The sequence below is a fragment of the Musca autumnalis genome, unplaced genomic scaffold (genome assembly GCF_047663935.1).
Source record: "Musca autumnalis isolate F117 unplaced genomic scaffold, ASM4766393v1 scaffold_5, whole genome shotgun sequence".
Taxonomy (NCBI): Eukaryota; Metazoa; Arthropoda; class Insecta; order Diptera; family Muscidae; genus Musca; species Musca autumnalis.
Window position 1 is genome coordinate 111795401 of NW_027412088.1, and position 25267 is coordinate 111820667.

Sequence of the window (25267 nt, forward strand, 5' to 3'; positions counted from 1 at the left end):
TTTAGTTCGAATGTTTCGAATTTCGTCCTTCGAATGTTTTATTAGAATTTTTTATATGGATTTAAAAAATATATTTATGAATACTCGAATTAATAAAAACATTAAGTTATAATATATTAAAAATATTCTACATAATAACAATTACAAAAAATGTGTTGTGTCTATCTTAAAGACTTTGTAAGCAGTATTTTTAAGGTACACGTGACTTCAATTTTTTCACTTGGAGGTAGCGGTAAGTTTTTTATATTCTTTCTATATTTTCCACTGCTAAATAGAAATTGCTTTCAGCCAATAATTAATAATTGAAACGCCGCCTTTGGTTGGTATAATGAATGGCTAACATAATTGACATGAGAAGAACAACAGACTGTAAAGGAAAAAGAATTTTGGAATAATTATAATGTTTTCATTTCATACTGTGTGTACTCACATTCAGGCCCAACAAAACCCATTCGGAAATCTGTGAAGTCAACGCCTCGTTAGAGAAGGCTTCTTCAATTTTAGACAAACAACCCGTGACATAGATATTTAATGGATTTATGCAGTTGCTGTCCTTGCAACAACTTGATGGTGTAATACGACCGGCGAGTAAATAGTCATCGGGTCCATTTTTACCACAGCATTCATACTAAAATACAAAAACAGAACATTTTGAAATGATAAGAGTAATTGAAAATAGTGTTGTTATTAGCCTACTTACCACAAGTTGCTTTTGGTCCATAGAACCAGGATGAATCATTTCTTGGTCCCACAATTGATTGACTTCTTGTATGGCATAGTTCTTAAAGACATCTCTTGTGTTCAAACAAATGAATACAACTGTTAATACCAGAATGATAAGCAGCATAACGGCATACTAAAGAAAAAATAAAAACTCATTATACAGTCAATTTATTGATAAAATAAAACATCACTTACCGTCCATAAGCTGCGAGCTGACTCCCTAATCGACCCGAAGCAGCCAAACAGTGAGGTTAGTAGAATTACACATCCCAGCGCAATAATACCAATTCCATAATTTTGTGGCATTGCATCCCAGCCGAATCCAGCCAAAAGCAATAATAATATACCAAAGATCTGAAATTAAAAAGACAGTGGGATTAGGTAATCGTTTAAAATATTTATTTTGACCTAAAGAGGCTTAGTTGTTATATTATGGATTAAATAAATAAAAAATATATAATCTATAGTTATCGTACTCAGACTGTTTATCATTTAAAAAATCTGCAAAAAGTTTCGTAGATTATCTCATCCTATTTGTTTATGTAACAAGGCCACTTTCATTCCAAATGAAAAAGATATAATTAAAAATATAAAGTTACAGTGTTTTATTTATAAATGCACTTAAAACTACAAAATAATTTTGTCTTGTTGGTCGCATAAGTATATTCTTCTTCATGTTGGGATCTCTCAAATTAAACGCTTGCCGTTTATTGATATTTAATTTTGTCACCATTTTTAATTTTGATGCAAGCGTTTTATTTGAGAGATCCCATCATCCCACCAAATTACCACCAATTTAGAACGCAAATGTTAATAAAAATTTAAAAATAGCTGAATCCGTTTGTATTGCTATATAAGGGATATACCAAAATCTAGACCTATGCCAATGAAGTGTGGAAGTTTCTGGACCATTGGGAACTCCAAATGGCAGGTTACAGCCAATTTGAGACAGAAATGGGGCTATAGGAAAAACAGATCAATATTTGGTTTGGTTTGGTTGGTTTTAGTTCGATTCCTTAACTGCAGCTGTGTTGGAAGAAGAAGGTTTTAACATGGATAGATTTTGCGATGGAAAAAATATTTTAGATAGCTGCACCGTATTCACACATCGGCTTTGCCCTAAGCCTATCACTGTACAAAAAGTATTTCTGAAAGTAAACTGTTATATAATAATTGTTCCACAAACATCCCAGATGGCACAAGGGAGACTTCTCTCATATCAATGAGAGCACCCCGATTCATATTAGCTCAATGATATGGGACCTACTGCTTATAGCCGAGTCCGAACGGCGTGTCCTAAGACACCACTTGTAGAGAAGTTTTACATGGCCTGAATACTCAGGAAATGTCGCCAACATTACTGAGGGGTATTTTGCCACCGTTGAAAATTGTTTAATCTTGCTTGGCCGGGGAATCGAACCCACGACGTTCAGCGTGCAAGACGGGTGTGCATACCATTGCACCACGGTGGCACCCAAGTAAACGGTTCATGGGTGACAAAATATGTTTTGGATTTTTTTACCACAGTGAACCTCAAATGTCAAATTGCAGCTAGTTCGCTTACAAATTGCTGCTAAAATTCTCAAAATACCGAAATCGGGAGGTACCGTTATATGGGAAATATACTGAAACATGGACCTATGATGACGATTTTCAGTGAAAAATTTTCCACGGTGCCCTTGAACCAACTTTCAATGGAAGGTGCTTACACCTGGGAAGTTTTTGCGGATTCTGAAACTACAATAAAAAAATCGCCGGGACGCTTTTTAAATAAATCGCCGTCAAAGTTCACATTTTTAGGATTTTTTTAGGTTTTCACGATTTTGCTGGGAAACTAAAAAATTTTGAAGCATTCTCTACACGATTGTCTTTTATAATATTTTCGTAGGTTTTACCATTTTTGAGATAAGAAGTTAAAATTGGACAATGCACTGACTGTATCGCCTCCTTATAAAACAATGTGATGTATGGTGCGCCCCCACTTGTAAAGCCTAAAAAAGACAATTGTTCATTTTTTTTTTTTTCAAAAAAACTGCCAAACTTTTTTAGTAGATTTTTTTCATCTGAAAGAGCACATTTTAATCTAGTGTTTTTTTTTTGCTGAAAAATATTATGTGGTTTTGTGGCAGGCCGTCCACGAAAATATTTTTCCGTAAAATCTTTTTGCGGTGCCAACTCTAGCTTGAAAACTAATTAACAGATAGTCATATATTTTTGTGGGCTTTTAAGAACATAAAGATCTCAATCGAATTTTTAAAAATATTTTTTTTTACTGAAAGGGTGGACCAAAAAAGCCAAAATTTAGATTTTTGGATTAAAAAAAATTACGTTTTCTGGTCATAAAACGGGCAAAATAAAATCGATCGATGAAGGACTAGATTTTGATGTATTTGATAACCCCACAAAATTCTGTGACAATAAGTTCATTAGTTTTTGAGCTGAAGTTGGCACCGATTTCTAAATGTCATTTCGAGAAAGAAACGTTTTTAGTTTCTATGTTGCATACAAAACACAATAAATTTTTCCCATCCCAAGCTCATATCTCAGGCAATATTGTTCCGATCAACAATTTTACCACATATTTTATACTACTTCTACTTTGAAATAAGCCAATTTTTTTTTTGAATTTTCTGAAATTTACAAGTGGGGGTCACCCCTTAACTAACTTGAAATAAACACCGCCTACGCCTGGGAAGATTTTGCGGATTCAGAAACAGCAATGTTCATAGATAAGAAAAATCCAAAAACAAGAAAAAATCGCCGGAGTGATTTTTAAATAAATCTCGGCCAAAGTTCACATTTTCAGGTTTATTTTAGGTTTTCGCAATTTTGCTTTGAAACCGCAAGTGCTGTTGAAATGGGGCTCAAGAAAATTTTGTAGCTGTCAAAATTCTGTACGAGATTGGATTTTCTGACCCCTTGGAACCTTAAATTACTGCTATTTTTGTATGAAATATAAGCTAAAATTCTCAAAATAGCATAAATCCTGAAAAATGCCGAAAATCGGGTGTACCTATTATATGAGTATCATATTTAAACTTGCAGCTATACCCACATTTCTCTGTAGGAATGATAGAAAAGTTTTTCAATCATGATAGAGAAATTCCCATTTTTTTAATTGTGCAAATTACAATGTACGAAGTTTTGAAATTTTTGAAGTACCTTTGGTAAAAAAATATAATACCTCGACAAATTGTTTTTTTTTTTCAATAATTTATTGCATTGTCCCAATTTGAACTTCTATATCTAAAAAACGGTAAAACTTACGAAACAGTCATAAAGGCCAATCTTGTAGAGAATTTTCACTGCTACGGCATTTTAGTCCCATTCCATAGTACTTGCGGTTTCCAAACAAAATCATGAAAATGTGAATTTGACCGCGATTTATTTCAAAACCCCTCCGGCGATTTTTTGTTTTTTTTTGTTTGTATTTTTCTCATCTATAAACACTGTAGTTTCAGAATCCGCAAATATTTCCCAGGTGTTAAGGCCAGGCTGCCTCGCCTGCATGCTTTCCTGCTTCATTTCTGACATAACAAAAATAAATGATTAAAGAAGGCCGAGCCAATTTCGAACTAGGTTGCCTTTTCCTTCTTTAATCTTTTCTTTTTGTTATGCCATAATTGAAGTAAGCAAGCAGGCGAGGTTGCTTATGTACCCAGGCCTTAAGTATCTTTCATTTGAGGTTAGTTCAGACGTACCGTGTAATAAATAAAATAAAGTATGTGTTCCAAATCTGTGTCCATTGCATACAAAAAGTATTGAGCCTATTGTGTAAATAACTACTATCTTTGGTGAAATAATGAAATGATCGAATAATTTAGGTCTGCATTGACCTTATTTATTTTTCAGCTTAAGCCTGAAGAAGGTTCAAGAAAATCAAATACCTTTTTTGTTTTTTGATTGTTTCGAAAACCTATGGGATCAAAGGAGTCATCTCTGAGATTGATATCGTTGCAATGGCCTTAGGGCTTTTAACAATGCTAGTAATTGATATGCATTCTGCAGTTAAAATAGAAACAGTTCAATACTCTCAAATATTAGGTAAGACACGGTATAAACTCTTTTCAAAATCCTACTGGGAATGTTTGAAATATGAGAAAGTGAATGAGAATTAAATTACTTTACATAAAACTACACAATCGTGGGTGAAACTCCACGAGTAGTAACAACCATTTTTGAAAAAGTCGTAAAAGATTGTGCTAGTATGTGTGAGTTTAACAGAAAACGACGAAAATTTCACTAAGGAAGCAAAGAAAGAAACTTTCTGTATACTTGAATAGACAGCGGGCTACGTCTCTCTACTACTCGCTTTAAGGTAGTGGGCTACTTTATTTACCCCTGTGATCAAAAGATGCTACCTTGGAATGAGTAAGCAGTTCAAAAGCTAAAAACATCTCGCTACCTATGTATAACACTGGCAGTATATGTATTGGTCAACGGTTCAAAAGCATGGGTACTTACAGACAATTAATAATATCGGTTGAATATTTATTTAAAAATTCATATCTGCAAATTCTTTGCCCCTCCAAATTCTCAAGTAGGAATGGTACTGACAATAATAGCTAAGAATAAGAGGCACTTGTGGTGTTTAATTTAGTTAGGGTCTCCAACTTTTACTACGCTGCAATTTTAATAACTCCATACAAAAATGAAACGCTGAACGGGTTGTAGGTTCTTCTTACAATACTTGTTTCGGATTTAAGAAAAAACTACAAAATAAATTAATTTTGTTAATTAACAAATTAATTTAACACAAAATTCATTTCAACGCAATAACAGTTGAGCGTTAGATAAGTTTATGGCAATGATGCCATTTTGATCTGATTCACTCGAATGGCTCATAAGATCTGCATTATGTCATTTGCAGTTAAATCATTTTTAAAAAAATAACACTGACACTATTAAATAATTATTTTTTTCAGTTTTGTCAATTATAAACATGCTGTCCATGTACAAATATACATCTGACAAATCAACAACTTACACTATTGCAAAAAAAAAAGCTAAATACACTTACATAAAATCAAGTAAGTATTGACAAATATATTGAATCCGTTAACAGTTGGAAATTCTAGAGAATTCTATTCAGAGCTTTTTAACAGGTTATTGTACACTTCCAAAATGAAGATATCAGTTTAATTTTTTTCTACATTGTAATAGTTACTCTTAATCAAGTATAAATCAATTTAGTTTTGAGAAATGTTTAATTATTAATTTATTCAAAGTATGCCACTAGATTTCATCGTCGTTCCATGAACGAATGATTCATGGTATATCGGAAATTAATATTACTCATACCACCGTTGGTTTCAAAAGTGAATGCGGTCACTTGCATTGGCATTCAAGGAAAGTCTCATACGTAATTATTTTTAAAATTAACATAATGATTGATAACACAAATAGTTTTATTAACTAAAAACACAGTAGTAAGAATATTAGATAATTCCAAATCTACATAATCTCATACTTTTTCTCTCAATTGTAGTATTGGCAATTTGGCTTGCATTAATCAATTGAGTTAACCGCTATTCGCCATAATATGCTAACATTTTCAGTATTAGAAAAATGTCAAACTCTTTTGCCACATTTATATCCGATTTTACTAATAGGGAGACTGTCGAGAGCGTGCATTCATAAAACAGCTGATTATTTCTATCCATCAAACCGGTTGATACAATTTTGTTTGTCCAAAAGTTTGAAACGATCTCTCCAATATTGTCTTTTTCTCTACTATAACTTAAAATGATCTTTAATTTATAATATTTTGATATCGTATTGGATTCTACAAGAATAACATTAATGATTTCCAATAACTGTCGGATATTTTGAAATAATATATTAGGTCTGTTCCAGAACCTGCAAGAAACGACATATTTTTACTACGATAACAATTTTTCCTTTATGATATAGACAAAATTGTAAACATTAGTAGATTCTAGCACTTCTGGAACAGACCAATTATTTTCGATAGGCACTGTGCGCCTTAGCTAAATTTAAATGAAAGGTGCGGTCAATGTTCGCATTTTTAGGACTTTTTTAGGTTTTCATGATTTTGCGTGGAAACCGCAAGCCCTATTCTAATAGGATTAAAGAAAATGTTGTAGCATTGAAAATTCTCTACAAGATTGACATCAAGGGTATTTTCGTGGGTTTTACCATTTTTGAGATATAGAAGTTCAAATTGGGACAATGTACTGGCATTACGGCCCCCTATAACACAGTGTCATACACAGTGCACCTTAACTAACTTTGAATGAAAACCGCTTACACCTGAAAGGTGTTCGCGGATTCTGAAACAGCCATGTTCATAGATGAGAAAAATCCAAAAACAAGAAAAATAGATGGAGGGATTTTTAAATAAATCGCGGTCAAAATTCACATTTTTAGGTTTATTTTAGGTTTCGCGACTTTGCTTGGAAACCGCAAGTCCTATCGAAATGGGGAAAATTCTCCAGATAATTGACTGTTATAATTTGTTCCTAGGTTTTACCATTTTTGACATATAGAAGTTCAGGTCACATTTTTAGGTTTTTTTGTTAGGTTTTCACGATTTGCGGTAAGTCTTATTGAAATGTGACTAGAGAAAATCTTATAGCTGTGAAAATTCTCTATAAAATTGGTTTTCGTAATTTTTACCTAGGTTGGACCATTTTGAGATATATAAGTTTTTGAGTTGGGAAATTGCAGTCATGACCTTGAAAATCCCTCCGGCGATTTTTTGTTTTTTGATTTTTCTCATCTATGAACATTGTAGTTTTAGAAACCGCAAAAACTTCCCAGGTGTAAGCACCATTCATTTAAATTTAGTTAAGGCGCACCGTGTAGAACTACAGTTTTTTAATATGTTATTCGAAACAATTTAGTAAAATTTCATTGGAATTAAAAATGTTCCATTTGAAATTCTATTTTTATACCGCCTACCATAAAATGGAGGTTTAATTAAATTTGTCATTTCGTTTGTAACATATTGAAATATACATATTCTTAATCAGCATAAAATTCTAAGTCGATATAATAATGTTCGTCTAACAGTCTGTCTGTTGAAATCGCAATATTAAAGATAGAGCTTTATTATTTGTACAGAAGTTTCTATTACTCCAAGGATATTTTGTAATGAAAATATACTACATCGGTCCACATTTTGATATTGCCCCCATAGTGCTTAGACTTCGCTGGGCTATTAAACCTTCCACAGAAATTTGTCAGTGCATGTATACATTTTGATATATCCCCATAGAACGGTACCGCCCGATTTTCCACATTTACAAGGATTTATCTGCATTATCCAACCAAAATAGCTGAAATTTCGTATTTTGTCTTCGTTAGGGGTATAAAACATTCCCGCTAAGCATGGTCAGTACAGATCCACATTTTGGATATAACCCTCTTAAAAAGTATCTCTCGATTTTCGGTATTTTAAAGGTTTTAGTCGCATTATATAATCGAAATGGATAAAATTTAGTATTTAGTTTCGTTGGAGGTATAAAAGAGCTTGCAGAGAATTGTCGGTATATAACGCAATTTGAATATCCTAGCCGAAGCCGATAAGCGTGTCACTCTCCCCGCTTCCAGCAGTCAAGTCGGCGATGACCGGGAACTCCTGATATAGCCCGTGTCATGCTTAAACCATAGCTCTGGGAGTCAATGTCCGTTATCTGAAGAAGGGACACGTGAGAACCGTGTCAGGTCTCTTCCCGGTTGTGCCGAACACCACCAGTACAGGTCACCACGACAGTCATTACTTTGTACCTTAAATCCGCAGCCGTAGTTAATAAACCAAGAACAGATCCCAAATATACAATGTAAGTCCCTTATTCGGGTCACTGAGCTAAATAAATTTCTGCGACGTCGCCGTGAATTCACCCCTGCTAACGGAAGCAATCGTTGCAATGCCGTTGTAGAGCAAACTGAATTTCACTCGTCCATTTTCACTATAGTTCCGTCTAGATTGCCACCTAGAGATTAAGAACTTGCAATCAATGGCACCCAAACGCTCCAAAACCTCTACTGCACAATCAGTGGTACTACAGGTAAGCCTATCTTGGCTAAAAGTTATACATTCGGACCTTAGGGTTATGACTTTTTGACCTTTATATCTCAAAAATGATTTCCTGTAGCGAGTATGAATGAAGATTTGCCTATAAATGACTAAAATAACCTTTATTCCATTTAAATATTTAAAAAGGTCATGCACAAACCACTTTTAAATAATATGATATATGAAATAATGTTATATAATATAAAATGATATATATTCAGTGATGCCAGATAAATTTGGTCGAAAATCGTTAATTTTCGGGAGCCAAAATCGTCAAATCGGCAAGATAGTATTTCAAATCGTAAAAAATCGGCAAATACAATAACTTGTATTTCAGTTCAAATTATTACTATATAATTTAAAAAATAACAAAGCAGTTTTGTAACAAATGACCACCTACGAAACACAGTTTTTCAAAAAAGCGGTGTTCACTATAGGTCGAGAAGGACTGTACCGATCACCATATATTTTTGTGGGCTTATTAAGTACAACACCAACAATGGAACGATTATACTATATTATTAAGTACATAAAAATCTCTTCTTTAAAGAAGCTATTTTTTTAATGTTGAACATTTTTTGCCAAAAAGACTAGCCAATTTTTTTACAAAGTTCGACCCTGACAGTCCACCGTTTTTTAAAAATTAATAATTTTTAAATTCCGTCGTCTAAAGACAAGATTATTATGTACTTAATAATGATGATCCGTCCAGTCGTTTTCGAGAAAGAGCGATCACCGCAAGATGCTTTTTAAAACAGTGTCTCGTAGATGGCAATTTGCCAGAAAACTATGCAATATTTTTCAACAAAAAATTACCGAAGGTAGATCAAAATGTGTCTTTGCACATGAAAAAAAATGTCTGTTTAAAAAGCCTTTTACTTTTCTTGGAAAAAAATCATAAAAATATGTTTTTTGAGCTTAATACTAGGTGTGACCCTTTAAACAAAACTAATACAAATATAGTTTTAAGAGGTTAATTAATAGCCCGTTAATATTATATGTTTTTTTTCGGGTTAACTTTCTTTATGAGGATTTATTTGACGTATACACAATGGAATTGATATTTAAAACCCAGTGGCTTTATTCAAGGCACATTTATAGAAGGTAGAAGTGACAATCAGCTGTATTTTTACTTTTTTGGTAAATTTGGTTTTCAAAATGTAATAGGGTGTACTCGTGAAATTAGAAACTTCGAAATTTGCTATCATAAAATACTTCTTTTCATCATAAACGTGTAATAAAAATTACCTACGAGAATTCTGAATGCATTATATTTTCATTTTGATTCAAATTTGTTCTATTTTAGATGATTTTCAAAATGTATTTATGTTTTTCTGAAAAAAATTTTGGAAGGACCCTATTATTCAATATTTATCTTTGACAATTAATTTTCAATAACAACAATGTTGTTTTTGTAAATTTGTTAGTTGTTGTAATTCATGCATATACCTTATATGAATTTGCCTTGGCTTTATTAAATTCGGTTATATATAAACGTACTATAATAAGGTGATAGATTTATGTATAGTTGTCTTTCAGATTTTATGTGAAAAAGTAACTACAGATCGGCATTTTAGGGGTAAAAATCAAAATCAAATCGTCGTTTTTGTTTTTTTTTTTTTTTTTTTTTGTCTAAAAATCGTCAAAATGCCGATAAATCGGCAAATCTGGCATCACTGTATATTAGGGTTATAACTTTTTTGCAATTTTTGCAAATATCAAATCGCAATATTTCAGAGGATTTAATGTGCCTTTGACAAAATTGAAATTTCTTGCGAATTTTATGTTTATATTTATTGTACCCATCGGACAAGAGAATATGTGGTCATTTGCAACGAATTCGCGAAAGTTATAGAATGTTTTTAATGAATTTTCCTGTGAGAATTGTATTTGTTTTCTATAAATATTTATTCAAACAAAGCACATTTAAATGTTTAAATAGAAAAAATATCAAAAGGGCTTTAGTAATCGCAGTCGGTGCGGAAACTTTTTTTGCCGAATCGAACTGAAAAACGCGATTTCGTTATCAGGACAATATGCCGCACATGGTACTGGTGTGATATTTTTTGGTTATACCCCTACTGTATATATGTGATAATATGATGATACACTTTATGAGAAACAAACGGTTATCTGATTTTAGTTATGTCGTGTGGCCCTTAACCTTCTTTTCAGTTCAATATCTGCTTACAATGACTTAAAAAAACTTTCCAGAGTTCTGAAAAATAAAAACTTAAAATGCTTTTTGTTCGGAAGCTTCTTATCGAATCAATTTATAATTATTAATAAAGAGTTTGTGTAATCTTAGATGACGTAGGGGATGGAAGACACCAAGGAACGGTCCTGACCGGTTTTAACATGCCAAAGCCCAGGATTTATCTTGGTCCCTATTTCATCTCAAGTGGATACTGTCCTCCCCGTGGTGGCACCTGGGGAACTGCCTTTAACATCCATTAAGGGTAGTGAGCTAACATGTGCCGCGCATTCACCCATAAGAACGTTAAAAACTTGGGTTTGGGCGTCGGGTTAGTAACCCTCCCCTAGAAAAAACAGCCTACTATGAAAAAACGAAAGAAAAGAAAAACAAGTAAAAAAGTGTCAGTCGGCTTTGCCGACAGATATATACCCTCAGCCAATGTGAAGTGAAACTTTCACCTACGGACAGATCGAATGTATTTAAGGTCTTTTCAGAATTTTGTGGCCCTTTTTGGACATTTGAACATGCCGACAAAAATTTGGATTAGGAATTAACTGTACTAAGACATAAATGTTGAACCTTCGTGGGGAAGGTACCCTTAGGGAGGAACGATATGGGTCATTTTAGAAGTTAAACTAAATTTTGACAAAATATTTGGAGATCCAAAGTTTGGACCAAAGTGGTTGCCCCATTCAAGTGATCTCGACCTAGCATTTAAGTGACATTTTTTAAATATTGGGGAGAAGTACCGGATGTTGTGGACCGGTATTGCCCCATGAAATTAAGTTTGGATATAATATGACGAAGACCAAATGTTGGACAAAATCTTGAACAGTTCGAGAGTTTTCGTGCTCTCCGACAGCCACATATGGTGACATAGAGATTTTTTTACACCTTTTGGGCTGTTTTCCTAAGAAATATGGACTTGCCCCTGAAAAAACTTTTACCGTCGAAATGGAGGTAGCGAATGCAAATCGCTTCAACAAAAATCAAACTAATACGAGAGCAGGTCTTAAAGTGAACTTATCCGAAATTTGTGTGAGAGGCACCAGAAGGAGTAGACAAATATAGTCCATATTCGAACCTGAAATATATCTGGTAGATATTTTGGGATGTGCAAAGTATGGATTACATAGGTCACTCCCTTCAAGAATTATCCTGCGCACAATTTTTCCGAACATTTTTGAACTTTTGTAGGGGAGGCACCTGAAGGAGTGGACCGATATGGCTTATCATCGAATTTAAAGTATGTTTGGATAAAATATTACGAAGGAAAAATTTTGGACCCAATCGGCAGATCCGTTCGAGGGTTATCTTGCGCTCTATCCAATCAATACACACGCTGTCATAGGGGCTTTTTTTTTTTTTTTTTTTTTTTGAATACAAGTTGTTGCAACAAAAATCAAAGCGATTCGAGAGCAGGTGCTAAACTGAACTTATCCGAAATTTTGTGTGGGAGGTACCCGAAGCAGTGGGCCGATTAAGTCCCTATTGGAACCTCATCTAAGCCTGGTAGAAATTTCACGATGTGTAAAGTATGGACCAAATCGGTTACTTCCTTCAGGAGTTATCGTACCCACAAATTTTCCGGACTTTTTGGAACTTTTGCGGGGGAGGTACCTGAAGGAGTGGACCTATATGGCCCATCTTCGAACTTAAATCTGGACAAAATATTTCGATTCCCAACATTTGAACCGAATTGATTGATCCGTTCGAGAGTTATCGTGCACACCAGCCAGCCAAACAGACAGACAGACGGACGGACATTGCTAGATCTACTCAAAATTGTCTGAAACGGATATCGTACAAACATACTTGGGGTCTAAAATCATTATTTCGATGAGGCACATTTTTGGTCGTATCAAAGTGTAAATACCCTCTTTAGCCTAAAGGCTGAGGGTATAACAACCCCTCTTTATAGAGAAGGTGCAGTCTTCGCATTGGCAGACGTACTTGAAAAGTACAAGGCCGATATTACTGCCATACAGGAAATACGATGGATTGGGAAAGGCGTCACAACAACACCTAAAGGTGACGCACTGTATTATAGCTGCCATGACGTAAAGCATGAGTTTGGTTGCGGATTCGTAGTTAGTCGGAGAGTAAAACATCTGGTATCCAGCTTCACCCCAGTGAATGAAAGACTTGCTACAATTCGAATAATAGCAAAATTCTTCAATATCAGCTTTATTTGCGCTCATGCTCCCACTGAAGAAAAGGACGAACAGACCAAATATATATTTTACGAGCGCTTATAAGAAACATATGACCGTTGCCCTGCCCATGACATTAAAATCATTCTAGGCGATTTTAATGCCAAAATTGGAAAGGAGAATATCTTTGGCCCAACAGTCGGGAAATTCAGTCTCCACAATGAAACATCAGACAATGGTATGAGGCTGATAGACTTTGCAGCTGCAAAAAACATGGTAGTTAGCAGTACCAGATTTAATCATCTCGATATTCATAAGGGCACCTGGCTGTCTCCATATCAAAGAACAAGTAATCAAATTGATCATGTTGTGATAGATGGAAGACATTCATCCAGCGTGTTGGATGGACCACTACCTTGTTGCAGCAAAGGTACGTACCCGTCTAAACGTTGCAAATAAAGCACGAACAGACACAACGCGCAAGTTGGACATCGATAGGCTGCAAACACAACAGATAGCCATAGCATATTCCACTCAACTAGCCCAATTGCTTAACGCGAGCACTCCTTGTCCCACTCCATGCAAACAGCCGCAAAATCCATACTTGGATTCCAGAGACCTCCACAAAGGAATTCATGGTATGACCAGGAGTGTCGTGCTGCTACCGAAGAGAAAAATGCGGCATATAGAGCTACTTTACAATCAGTAGCAACGCGTAGTGCACGAGAGAGATACAGGGAGAAAAGGAGAGAAGAGAAACGTCTTTTCCGCAAGAAAAAGAGAGAAATGGAAAATCGGGAGTGTGAAAAAATCGAGATGTACAGGAGCCAGAATGAAGTCCGAAAATTCTACCAAATAGTGAAACATCAAACAGATGGCTTTGGTACAGGCACATCCTCCTGTAGAGACCATCAAGGTAATCTGGTAAAAGATACAGATAGCTTGCTCAGGATATGGAAGGAACATTTCTCCAATCTACTGGTATCCAATAGTAGCGAAGACGATGATACCACAGATCCAAACCCAGAAGATGGTATAGAATGTATACGGCCCGCCAAGATGAGGTAAAAACAACAATCAACCGGCAGAAGAATAATAAAGCAGCAGGAGCCAATGGCTTACCAGCCGAGCTGTTTAAAACTGGAGGCGACGCGCTGATAAGTTGTATGCATCAGCTAGTTAGCACCATCTGGCAGGAAGAACGCGTACCCGACGATTGGAACCTGAGCATCCTATGTCCCGTCCACAAGAAAGGAGATAAGACTGTATGCTCCAACTATAGGGGCATAAGTCTTCTCCCTATTGCCTATAAGATAGTGTCAGGGATATTGTGCGAACGACTTAAGCCAATGATCAACGAAATAATTGGACCATACCAATGTGGCTTTAGACCTTGCAAGTCCACCATTGACCAGATATTTACCCTGCGGCAAATCCTAGAGAAAACTCAAGAGATGCAGATCGACACATTTCACCTTTTTATCGTTTATAAAGCAGCATTCGAGACAGCCTTTCGTGTGACCCATTCAACATTTTGCTGGAAAAGGTAATACGAGATGCAAATGTCAAAAGAAATGGCACAATTTACTCCAATAGCCACATGTTACTTACCTATGCTGATGACATAGACATCATGGGACTTACTGATCGTCCCATGATGTCTATGTCATCAGTAGTAGGAAGTAACTGATACCTTTAGGAAGGTCGAAGCAGAATCTGCGAAAGTGGGTCTGGCGGTAAACGGTGAAAAGACCAAATTGATGGTGTCGACGCGCAAAGCGCCATTAGAGCTCGGACCAACTGTGGAAGTTGGTACCTACAATTTTGAGGTAGTTAAAGGCTTCGTCTACCTCGGCACTGCCATAAACACAACAAACAACATCAGTTGTGAAATAAGAAGAAGAATTGTATTGGCCAACAGATGCTACTATGGTTTAATTAAGCAATTTAAAAATAAAGCCACATCTCGTCAAACAAAAATAACACTATACAAAACGCTGATACTACCCGTGCTAATGTATGGCTCCGAAGCATGGGTACTTGCGCAAGCAGATAAGGCAGTGCTTGGTGTATTTTAGAGGAAAATTCTTCGAAAGATCTACGGGCCGATTTGCATTGACGGTGAATATCGACGTCGTATGAACCACGAGGTATATCAGCTATACAAAGACATGAATATAGTTAAACGTATCGAGATGCAACGATTGCGTTGGCTAGGCCATGTCATGAAAATGAGCGGTGATGAACCCGCTAAAGAAACGAAAACGCGCGGTATTCCAAAAAGTCAAGCGAAAAACAGAGAGGAATGGAGATATTTTCTTAGTTCGGTCTATGAAACAAATGTTCTGTAATGGGCCAACTAAGTAAGTAAGTAATCTTAGGTAAAAATTCATCAAAATATCGTACATGGATATGAGCTTGTAAACAAGTCATAACCCTATTGCACATATCACTTCCACATGACCTCTGTAGACAGGCAGAAAATCCAACATCAAAATGACAATATCTTGTGATACCCATATCCTGTAACAGCAGTGTGGCAAATGATGTTATTATATGTTGCACAGGCAACAAGCAGTACAGGTATAAGATCGAGAATTACTCCTCACTTTAACAGGCGACTTTATCATGACAATGGCGTTCGCTGGTTTGTACTCCCATAGGAAAAACCCATACGACTACATTTGCACAGCTAGTGCAAAATCCGGAATGAAGTTCCACATCCAACTCAGGCGACTTCCTGCTGCGAACTAACACTAAACCCTAATCAATTTCATATCTCTGCAGATCTGGAATGGTATCTCCATCTAAATGTGCACGAGAGGAAGTTCCTTAAGTTCCTGATTATGTAAAAATGCTTCAGTCCCAAACAATTCCATATCATCCTGATTTTTGCAGCCTCCTTAAAAGTCCTCATGAAGACACTTTCTTCTAAAGTTTGTATTCCAATATCTATACACTACACTATCTAAAACAACCACTGGAAATGGTGTAAAAAGAAAATCATGTATTAGCCTCCGTATTCAGTGTTAACCGAATGAACGCATTGAAATTTCAAGACCGCCGCGCAGTAATATTTGATTGAAATATTAATTGGATTTTAATGAAACGATAGTAAACGATCGTCGCCACTATTACAGCTACTATTTGGCATTGTTGTCAGACGCATTTCCACTTTATGTGATTGGCATTGCATTGCAAAAATGAAAATAAACAAATGCTGAAAAAGGGGGCCGATCTTATTATGGAGTGAAATTAATCAAACGCCATTTATTTGTTATGAATAACTTAATAAACATAAGCAAAAACAAAAAAAAAAAAAAACAAAAATAAAAACGAGGTTCATTGTCAAAGTTTAGTCTTACGAGATTATTGCTGCTGCGTTCTCTCAACATAAATTTATGTATGAACAAATAAAAAAGTACTGAGTGAAACACCCACATCTCTATTGTTTCCATTTCATATAATGGATGTGGTCAAACAAAAATTATGCCATAAAATACGAACTCGGTGAAATAGACAGCCAAATGCACACACAGAGTTGTTACAAAGAAAACACTTTAATTTTTTTCTAGAAAAGAAATATGTTTTCCTACGCACCCATAAACTAAAAATATGCCGTGAAGCACAGAATAAAACAAAATAACAGAAAATGTGGCAATTAAGACATATTTTGATTTAAAAATTAAGCACTTCAAGTGCTTTACAAGAGGAAAACTCATAAAAAACTTGTTTCGTTTTGGTGGGAAAACTTGGTCATACACGTACATACAAATGTATGTACGTGTATATGCCATCGACGTCACCACAATTTGTGAATAGAATTCCAAATATGTTTATGGTTTTGTAGCCATAATTTTTATTAAGGAAATAGAATATTAAATTTTGCAAACTATTTGTCGTTTTTTTATTTTTGCAAATTTGTTTATATTGAATAGATTATTTCACTGAATATTAACCAAAATGTTGTACACTTTATTACTGGGCAGGTGACTGTAGAAGTGGTGGAGAAATTTGAATTAACGTCCAAAATTTTGATTTTTTTTTTGCAAATTTCGGAGAAAAAGTAATAGCTATTTCTCGGAAACTATAACAAATATTGGGGTCATTAGAAGGCCGGAATATTGTTATTAAGAAACGTTATATACATACATATTTTTCCTCAGGTACTAAATTTTGAAATTCCAACTTTACTGGAGTAAAACCTTTAACGTATATATAATCCCGTTCCGTTAGTTTAACACTTTTTAAATTTATTGAAATTAGACGGGTAAAAATGTGTGTTTCTCTTATAATTGTCCATATTATTGTAATTACAGTTTTTACACAAATAAACATTTTTTTAAACATCTGAGTTTTTATATAAAAATGATCTATACAAGAAAAACACAGGAGTATTTTTTTTAATTTAATAAAAAATAAATTCTTTACAGAAGATAAAAATATTCTTTTTTATATATTTCTACATAAACAGCTTGATTTTTAATCAAATTGTATATTTTTAAAAAAGAATTAAACCTTTTAAATTTTTAAAAATTAAAACATTTAAATTGGAAAAAAAATATATATTTTATTTTTATTATTTATAATCATTATCTATAATCATATTTTGAAGCAAAATATAAAAAAACGAAAAAATTTAACTTTGACTTTGGATTCCTCTGCATCAACTACACCTAATTTAATCGTTTTTGATTCAACGGAAAGTTGATTGTGTTATCTATGAAAATACGTTCATCCGTTCAAAAGATACAGAATTTTGACCAGGAGAAAGCTATTCTGAACCACTGTTCACCGGTAACGGCCATTTTGATAATTTTAGCAAAAAATTATGTCCGTTCGAAAGTTTCAGAACCGATGCTGAACCACTGCGCACAGGTCCCCCGATTTTTATATTTTTAGCAGCATTATCTGAAACAATACCTTTAATTTAATGTAAAACTTCTCCACTAATAATTATGGATATACTTAGGTCTAGATTTTACTATAGACCCCATATGAAGGTATAAGAAATAACACCTGACGTGGCTAAGGATCTAGGTACTTTCGTAACAGAAATTAAACTAAGTGTTCCTGTTTAGTTGAGAATATCATTAATCTAATAATGCTGAAGTAGTTTACAAGGCAAATTAGATTTGGTTCGCCTAGCACCGCCTAGTATCTATCCAAGGGTTTCAGTCTTAAATGCCGGCTATCATAATTTTAATTTGAAAAAATTGTTTAAATTTGAAAAAGGAGCTATGTCCGCCACATAATATCTGACATAAGACCTAACGGTTTTGGGTCTTATATCATCCATTAAAGAAGGACATAACTCCCAAGATTGATTTGATGTCTGTTGGGAGTTACGACACGGCACCGCGTAGTATATAAAAATTTCTTTGCCTTACATTTCAAGATTGATCTCAAAAAGTACATCTTCGTTGTACTAATAAGTCATAATTGACTTATGCTTCCTTCCCAGAAAATCACAAAAAATTACAATGTTCAGTCACTAACTACATACATATGTATGTCATATATTTATAGGTACTAAAATAGTTCTATCTATTCAAAAGTTACAAAATAGTTTAAAATTAAAAATATGAATCACTGTGCGCTACGGGGTCATTGGACTTATCCGATATTAAAGCCTTTCCTTGTTTCTTTTGTGATGTTTCTACTAAATATGTATATCTGTATGTTAACAAGGATATCATTGCCCATCAGCTCCACAGAACTAGTAATAAATTATGGATGTATAAAGTTTTACAAAATAATTTATTTCTATTTATATATCTAATGGTTTAATGTCTTTGTATGTCGCCACTCCTTGTTTAATTTAATCTTACTTTAGATCATGCCATAATATTTCTGTAGGTTGTATTGTTACTGTTCACATTCATATTCAATTACATTAGAACGATTAAAAAACATAACATCGGTGATTTATAGTTAGTTTACAAACACTCTAATTAAATGAAACACCCTGACCTGGGTAATAAAGTGACAAATATTGTCTATGGCATCAATTATAATTCCACAAGTGGCGCACAACACCGTGTTTAAAAAGAAAAAGAAATATTTTATTTATGTTTAATTTAAGCCAGAGTACGAATATTATTGCAAAGTTATGTATTTTAAATTGAATTGTTAGAAGATGGGTAGCAGAAAATTTGCACAGGTGCACAGGAAGGAACAAGTACATACATACATACACATACATATATGTTCCACCAACATCCTCGAAGGGGCTAGGAAGACTTCTCTCATATCAATGAGTACACGCCGATTCATATTGGCTCAATGATATGGGACCTACTTTTTATCGCCGAGTCCGAACGGCGTGTCTTAGAACACCACTTATAGAGAAGCTTTTCAGTGCATAAATGTTCAAGAAATATAAGCCAACATTACAATGGGGGGATTTGCCACCACCAATAATGTTAATTGTTAAGATAGAACAGAATTTGATGCTTGTAATGGTTAGACTATCTAATGTTTGTTATATACCAAAGGGTAAAATTTTTAGTATCCTTTGAATATGGACAACTGTTACAAATATTTAAAGGGATCTACCTAGAATACAAAATCACATACAACACGTGATCTGATCTGTTCCGGCGATTGTTCTTTTTTCCGGTCTCATACACATAGATCCATGATTCGTCACCTGCGAAGATCTTATAAACGTCTTTTGTAGCATCTCGAACATATTTTTCGAAAATTCTTCCACCGATCGACGCGGGATCCAACGAGAACAAACCCTTTTTTGCGGCCAGATGTTCATGCAATATCAAATGTATGTATGTATGTGGTGGAAGAAATGTCTATGGATGCCTCTATCTTACAGTATGTCACATGATCTTGCATTATTAGTTCACGCATCTATGTTTTCTGGCACAACGTCCGTGTTTGGATGGAAAATGTTCACAAGTAAATTCCATTTTGCAATTGATGTTTTTCTTAAAAAATTCAAACATTCCCATTGAAATGTCAAACGACGCCTGGAAACTTGTGGTGTTGTCTAGGCCAGAAATTTACGTAATAGCCCTCGTACATTCTTTAGGAGACCCTGATGTTATACGTCAGTATCGGTATCATACAACTGCAAACATTGATTTACAAACCATATTGATTAGATATCCTGAATTGTTTCGACTTCTCGATTTGATTTCACTGACTGACTAGAGTCCGTTTCTTGTGTATAGCCTTATAATAGTAAAAGACCAGCGTAGGCCTTCGCAAAATTTTAATTTAAAGTGGATGAAATGGTCAAGGAGGTTCCCTACGCGTAACCAACGTTGAATCTGTCCAAGGACGAAAGTCTTAAATCCCCACAGAAAACCGGCAATTTCAAAAACTCGTTAGGTCATAACGCCCAAAGTGAACCTATTGTGGACATTATGACCATTGGACGTTCTGTGAGGTTACCATGTCTTACATCAGAACGACCTTTTGAATGGCTAGCCGCAATATCAAACATTTTTAACTCGCATCCTTATCTCATCGATTGTAGTAGCTTTATTGTGGGTTCATTATTCCAGATATTGTATTTCGTATTTAAGAATAAATTTGCACGTCCTTATAATAAGTTACCTCTAGATCATCCATTTTTCATGTTTCCAACAATAAACTATATATTTTGATAGAAGGGATCAACCAATTTATTCCACAAATTGGTCCTCGTAATATTTTGTCCATATTTAAGTCAAGTTCAAAGATGGGCCATATTGGTGTTCTCCTTTCTGTAACTAAAAGGGTGCGCACTATAACACTCGAACGGATCAAATAAGCCCAAGACATCTTTCAGACATAGATCAGCTTCGAATATGGACTATATCTGTCCCATTTTTTACACAAGTGAAGTTTAAGGGCATATCTCGCATAATTTTGATTTTTCTTACAGCAGATTTTCTCATGGCCCCTATCGCAACGGTATGTTTTGTGTTGGCGGCAAGTCAATACTTCCTGAGAAAGTTCCAAAAGAAACCCTGCACCAACTTAAAGGTCTGATAAGCACAATTACTTACTAACTGAGTGTTTGATTTGGCGGCAACATCGTAAAAAACCTGCAAAATTACATCAAGTTCCTAGAAGGTAAATTTCGGACAACAACTTCGGGTACAAATGTTCAAAATGTTCGCTTAAGTGCAGGGCCATTCGAGGATCGTTTTAAAATGTTTACCGAAGTTCTCTTTGTAATCCGGTTTACAGCGATATACTCTGTTTCGTGTGGCACATAAGGGTCGAAAAGTTCTAAAGAATTGTACGGTGACAAACTTAAATGTCCAGTGTTCACGATAATCGAAATGAGTGACGGACATTGATCCAACCTTTGCACATAGTAATATTCCTCTCAAACGTATATCAAGTGAAAGAATGTCTATATCAAACAGCACCTTCAGATGTCTCATTCACAAAAGTTCAAAAATTTACGATTTAGCACAGGTAAAGTGTTGTTTTGTTCAAGGATTGTTTTGTCATTTTTATCGAAGGTAGTCCATGTGATTCTGATAACAACTGCATATATAATTTTTCGCGGACAACTGCATGCTACCTGAAATAATAACCTAAAGCACAAAAATAATATGGTGACTAATTAAAATGGCGGTTTGGCACGATAACTAACGAAAGGAAGGGCTCCCCAACATTAGATCCAATTCCAAGATTAACTATTTCGTGTGAAAATGTTTATAGTATGCAGTCATTGTAATCACCCAGCAAAAATACTCATTATAAATTTCCTTACTTACCCATTATTTAAACAAGCTCATGTCGGCAAAAAAATACAACTACTGATTTCGGACGACATGTCTTTGTTAAAGTAATGGGATAGTAAGGAGATATGTAATGAGTTTTGAGGAAATGACTGTAACATTTTATTTTTTTCTAGAGGATGACAATACTTCCTGAGACAAAGACACTAAACTTTACGTTTACATTTGGGTTCAACGCTCCAGTTATTATGTTTTTTTTGTTTTGTACAGTCACATGGTATATCCCTATCGCAAAGCTTACCGATACTTTTTACAAGTTTTGCTTTCAACTCTGTAGTGCGATTCTCTAACTCATATTTGGAGTTACCGACAATTGTTGGTAAAATTACAATGCTTATAATTTCGGTAATTTTCGATGTTTTTCGGTAAGTTAGCGACGAATAAAAAACAGCCGTAAAGTTCTACCGATAGCAAGAGTGTTGTCAACTTTTATTTGAACTTTTCATTCATAATTTTGCGTTTTAATTTTACCAATTTTTGTCGGTAACTCAAAAAATGTGTTTGAGAATTGCACCACAGAACTAGTACAAATCGTTGTTTTCATCATAGAGTCTTACAAATCGTATAAGTAAGTATTTGTAAAACTCCATGTGTAACTTAAAACACTGTGTTGTTTAATAACAAACGTTTTTGCATCCAGTGGTGAGGATGATGGGAGGTCATAGGCAGGCAATAAATCTGTGAATTCTACGGTGCTGGCAGATGAACATAGATGTAGTCGTGTTGTTGATTATTATAACGTAATAGAACAAACTCTATGATTTAACACGCACAACACGCTCTTCAAATATGCTAACAAAAATAATACAACAAAACGACTTGAGCTAGCCTCAGATGATATCATTCTCCAAGGTGATACACAAGACATGTTTAAACCAGTAGCTAACACGTTGTGTGCTGTTGTTGGGAACATTTGATATCTAATTGTGGGCAGTGAGTGACGACGTCAACGCCAACTACATCATCATCATCATTATCATCTACATCATCGCCGGTAACATCATTTATCAAGATTGTCATTGTCATTAGCATAGAAACCCTAGAAGGGAAATTCCATGGCAAAGGTATTTGTAAACCACAAAAATGGCAGAGAAAGTTCAAACGGGTTTGCAAATTCCAAACAAAAGTCGAGAAATGCTAACAGATCGTTTCTAAAACTCTAAGCTAAACTAAAAAAACAACCAAAATAAAAAACTTACAGCCCATAATGTGTTGAATATTAACAGGATACATTTTATGGTTCTGGTTGCACAACCCATGATTCTTTGGTTCGGAGTTTTTTGGTGGTGGTTGCTATTCAAAATTTGAATTTCAATCTTAATTAAAATGGGATTGTTTTTACGACTTTGTATAATTTGTTGTTGAATTATTCGGCGGTATAATTAAACAAATTAAAGTCTACACTTTTCAAAAACGCACAACACGAACTTTATGTCAGAACTTCTTTTTTTGAATGCCGCGGTGCTTCAAATATTCAAAACCACAGACGCGAGAGTCACGAAGAAAAGGCGCGAAAGAACGTAACGTAACGGCAAAACGAGAAAATAGACAACTGTCAAGGGCCACGGCCACGAATGAACTAAACAACAAAACACAAACGTTTTTTAATATTTGCATTTACTCTGCGAAAACACAAACGGAGACAGAAGAGCAAGCAAAAACAGAAACAAAACAAACAAAATGTAAACAGACAACAATAGCACACCAGCAATTGAAAGCTTTGAACGCTCAGTAGAACGAACAAACGTGCCTATCTACCTCCATATGGGGGGTATGTACGGTATACATCCATACTTATGTACATATGGATGGGGATGTATGACCGAGCGACCGATGTTATCCGCCGCATTAACATACTCGCAAAGATGACAGACGACCGTCGAACGTTTCCAGTTCAAATGCTTCTCTATTCAGTTTAACTCTCTCACCGAACTGAAATCTGAAAACACGCAGCGAATGAATGAATTCAAAGCAACAGCTGCCAGTTTTGGTGGCACTGGTGTGGCGTTGTTAACGAATTAGAAATCCATGGCACAGCTATCCGTAGAATGCTTCAATACCATTCAGCGAGCACATGGATCTATGTATCTCTTCGATGTTCTTGTAGGGGGAGTTATTAGAGCGTTTACAAAATAAACATACAAACACATTTTTTACAATTGGAAATCAATTTCGGAACTTGTTGCTTGTTTCGAATGTGGAGAAATGTTCTGATCGTCAAACCACAAATATGTTAATCTCTCAATGGACAACAAATTTTGCGGAAACGAAACAAGATGTGAAAACAATAAAAACAGATCGATTTTTTCTATGTCGATAGCTGTAATAAATTATGTCACGTTAAGTATGTACGGGTGACTAGTTTGGCTGGTTACATCTAACTTGTAAAACATACAAAAATGATAGAACGTTTATGTATTTTTCTTGGTTCGGTTTTAAATTACAGCCAATGATGATGTAAGAGATTTAGTATTATATTCGATTTTTACACAGTTTTGTTAATCTTCTCGTTATGATCAAGGTCATATCAATATTTTATAAATCCCGAAAAAATTATGTGAACAAATAAGTGTCACATTAGGGGTAAATTCATCAAGAACTTTATTGGCTTATAGAATACTAGCAAAATGTCCGCTACTTCGTATGCGGATAGGGAATACAAATATATGTGCTAACACCTATGTTAATTGATATTTTATTTCATTTAAGTACTGTTCGTATACATGTAGTTCGAATTTCCAAAAAAGACCTTATCACATCCCTACGCAACAACATTTTAAATTTCTGTACACGTTTTAATAGAACATTTTCCAACCAAAGTATCTGTAATTTCGGAATTTGTGATATTAAAATGTGGAATACGCTTTGACATGATCCCTACATAACAATTATTTTTTTAGACCTTTTTATTTAGACCTTTTTGTTCTCAGGGGATAAAAACCTTCTTCTAGAACAATAGTTGCATAGATCTACGTTTTCAAAAGTACGTTCTAAAACGTTCCGAATAAAAAAACAAAAAAGATACGTTTGACCTTTTGATTTTAGTACATCATTTAGAAACCGTCTTCGCGTAAACATGTAAGCAATAGTACACTCAGAACAATTTTTAAAATCCATGGTATTACATGTGGAAACAGTTCATACATTTTAAAGACGGATTTTCATAAACATTCTAAATACCAGTGCTTCAACATTTAGTATTATTTAATACTTCTAGTACACTAATTGTACTACCACCTCTAACAGTGAACCTGACAAATAAATAATAATTCCACTTTTATTCCTTAGCACAATACAAAATTTTTTGCACTTTTGTACTTTTCGCGCACTAATAGTATAATTCCAGCTTCACACAACACCAAATTTAATATTATTTTGTACTTTTCGTATATCC

At 34.7% G+C, this 25267-nt stretch overlaps 1 protein-coding gene across 1 annotated transcript; it reads right to left on the reverse strand.

Annotated features, from left to right (window-relative positions):
- Nucleotides 1–23807, reverse strand: Tsp42El (Tetraspanin 42El). The gene is made up of 5 exons (XM_073989850.1): nucleotides 23073–23807; nucleotides 919–1077; nucleotides 701–856; nucleotides 431–628; nucleotides 1–367 (listed from the first exon to the last, which is right to left on the reverse strand). Exons 1-5 carry the CDS (start codon nucleotides 23130–23132, stop codon nucleotides 296–298), a joined length of 645 nt encoding a protein of 214 aa, XP_073845951.1. The 5' UTR covers nucleotides 23133–23807; the 3' UTR covers nucleotides 1–295.
- Between the last annotated feature and the right edge of the window lie 1460 nt (nucleotides 23808–25267).

Coding starts and splice junctions, on each gene's coding strand:
- Tsp42El (XM_073989850.1), bottom strand. CDS start 23,132: ATGGGTTGTGCAACCAGAACCATAAAATGTATCCTGTTAATATTCAAC. Junction 857..918: donor CAGCTCGCAGCTTATGGACG/GTAAGTGATGTT, acceptor TTTTTTCTTTAG/TATGCCGTTATGCTGCTTAT. Junction 629..700: donor TGGACCAAAAGCAACTTGTG/GTAAGTAGGCTA, acceptor TTTGTATTTTAG/TATGAATGCTGTGGTAAAAA.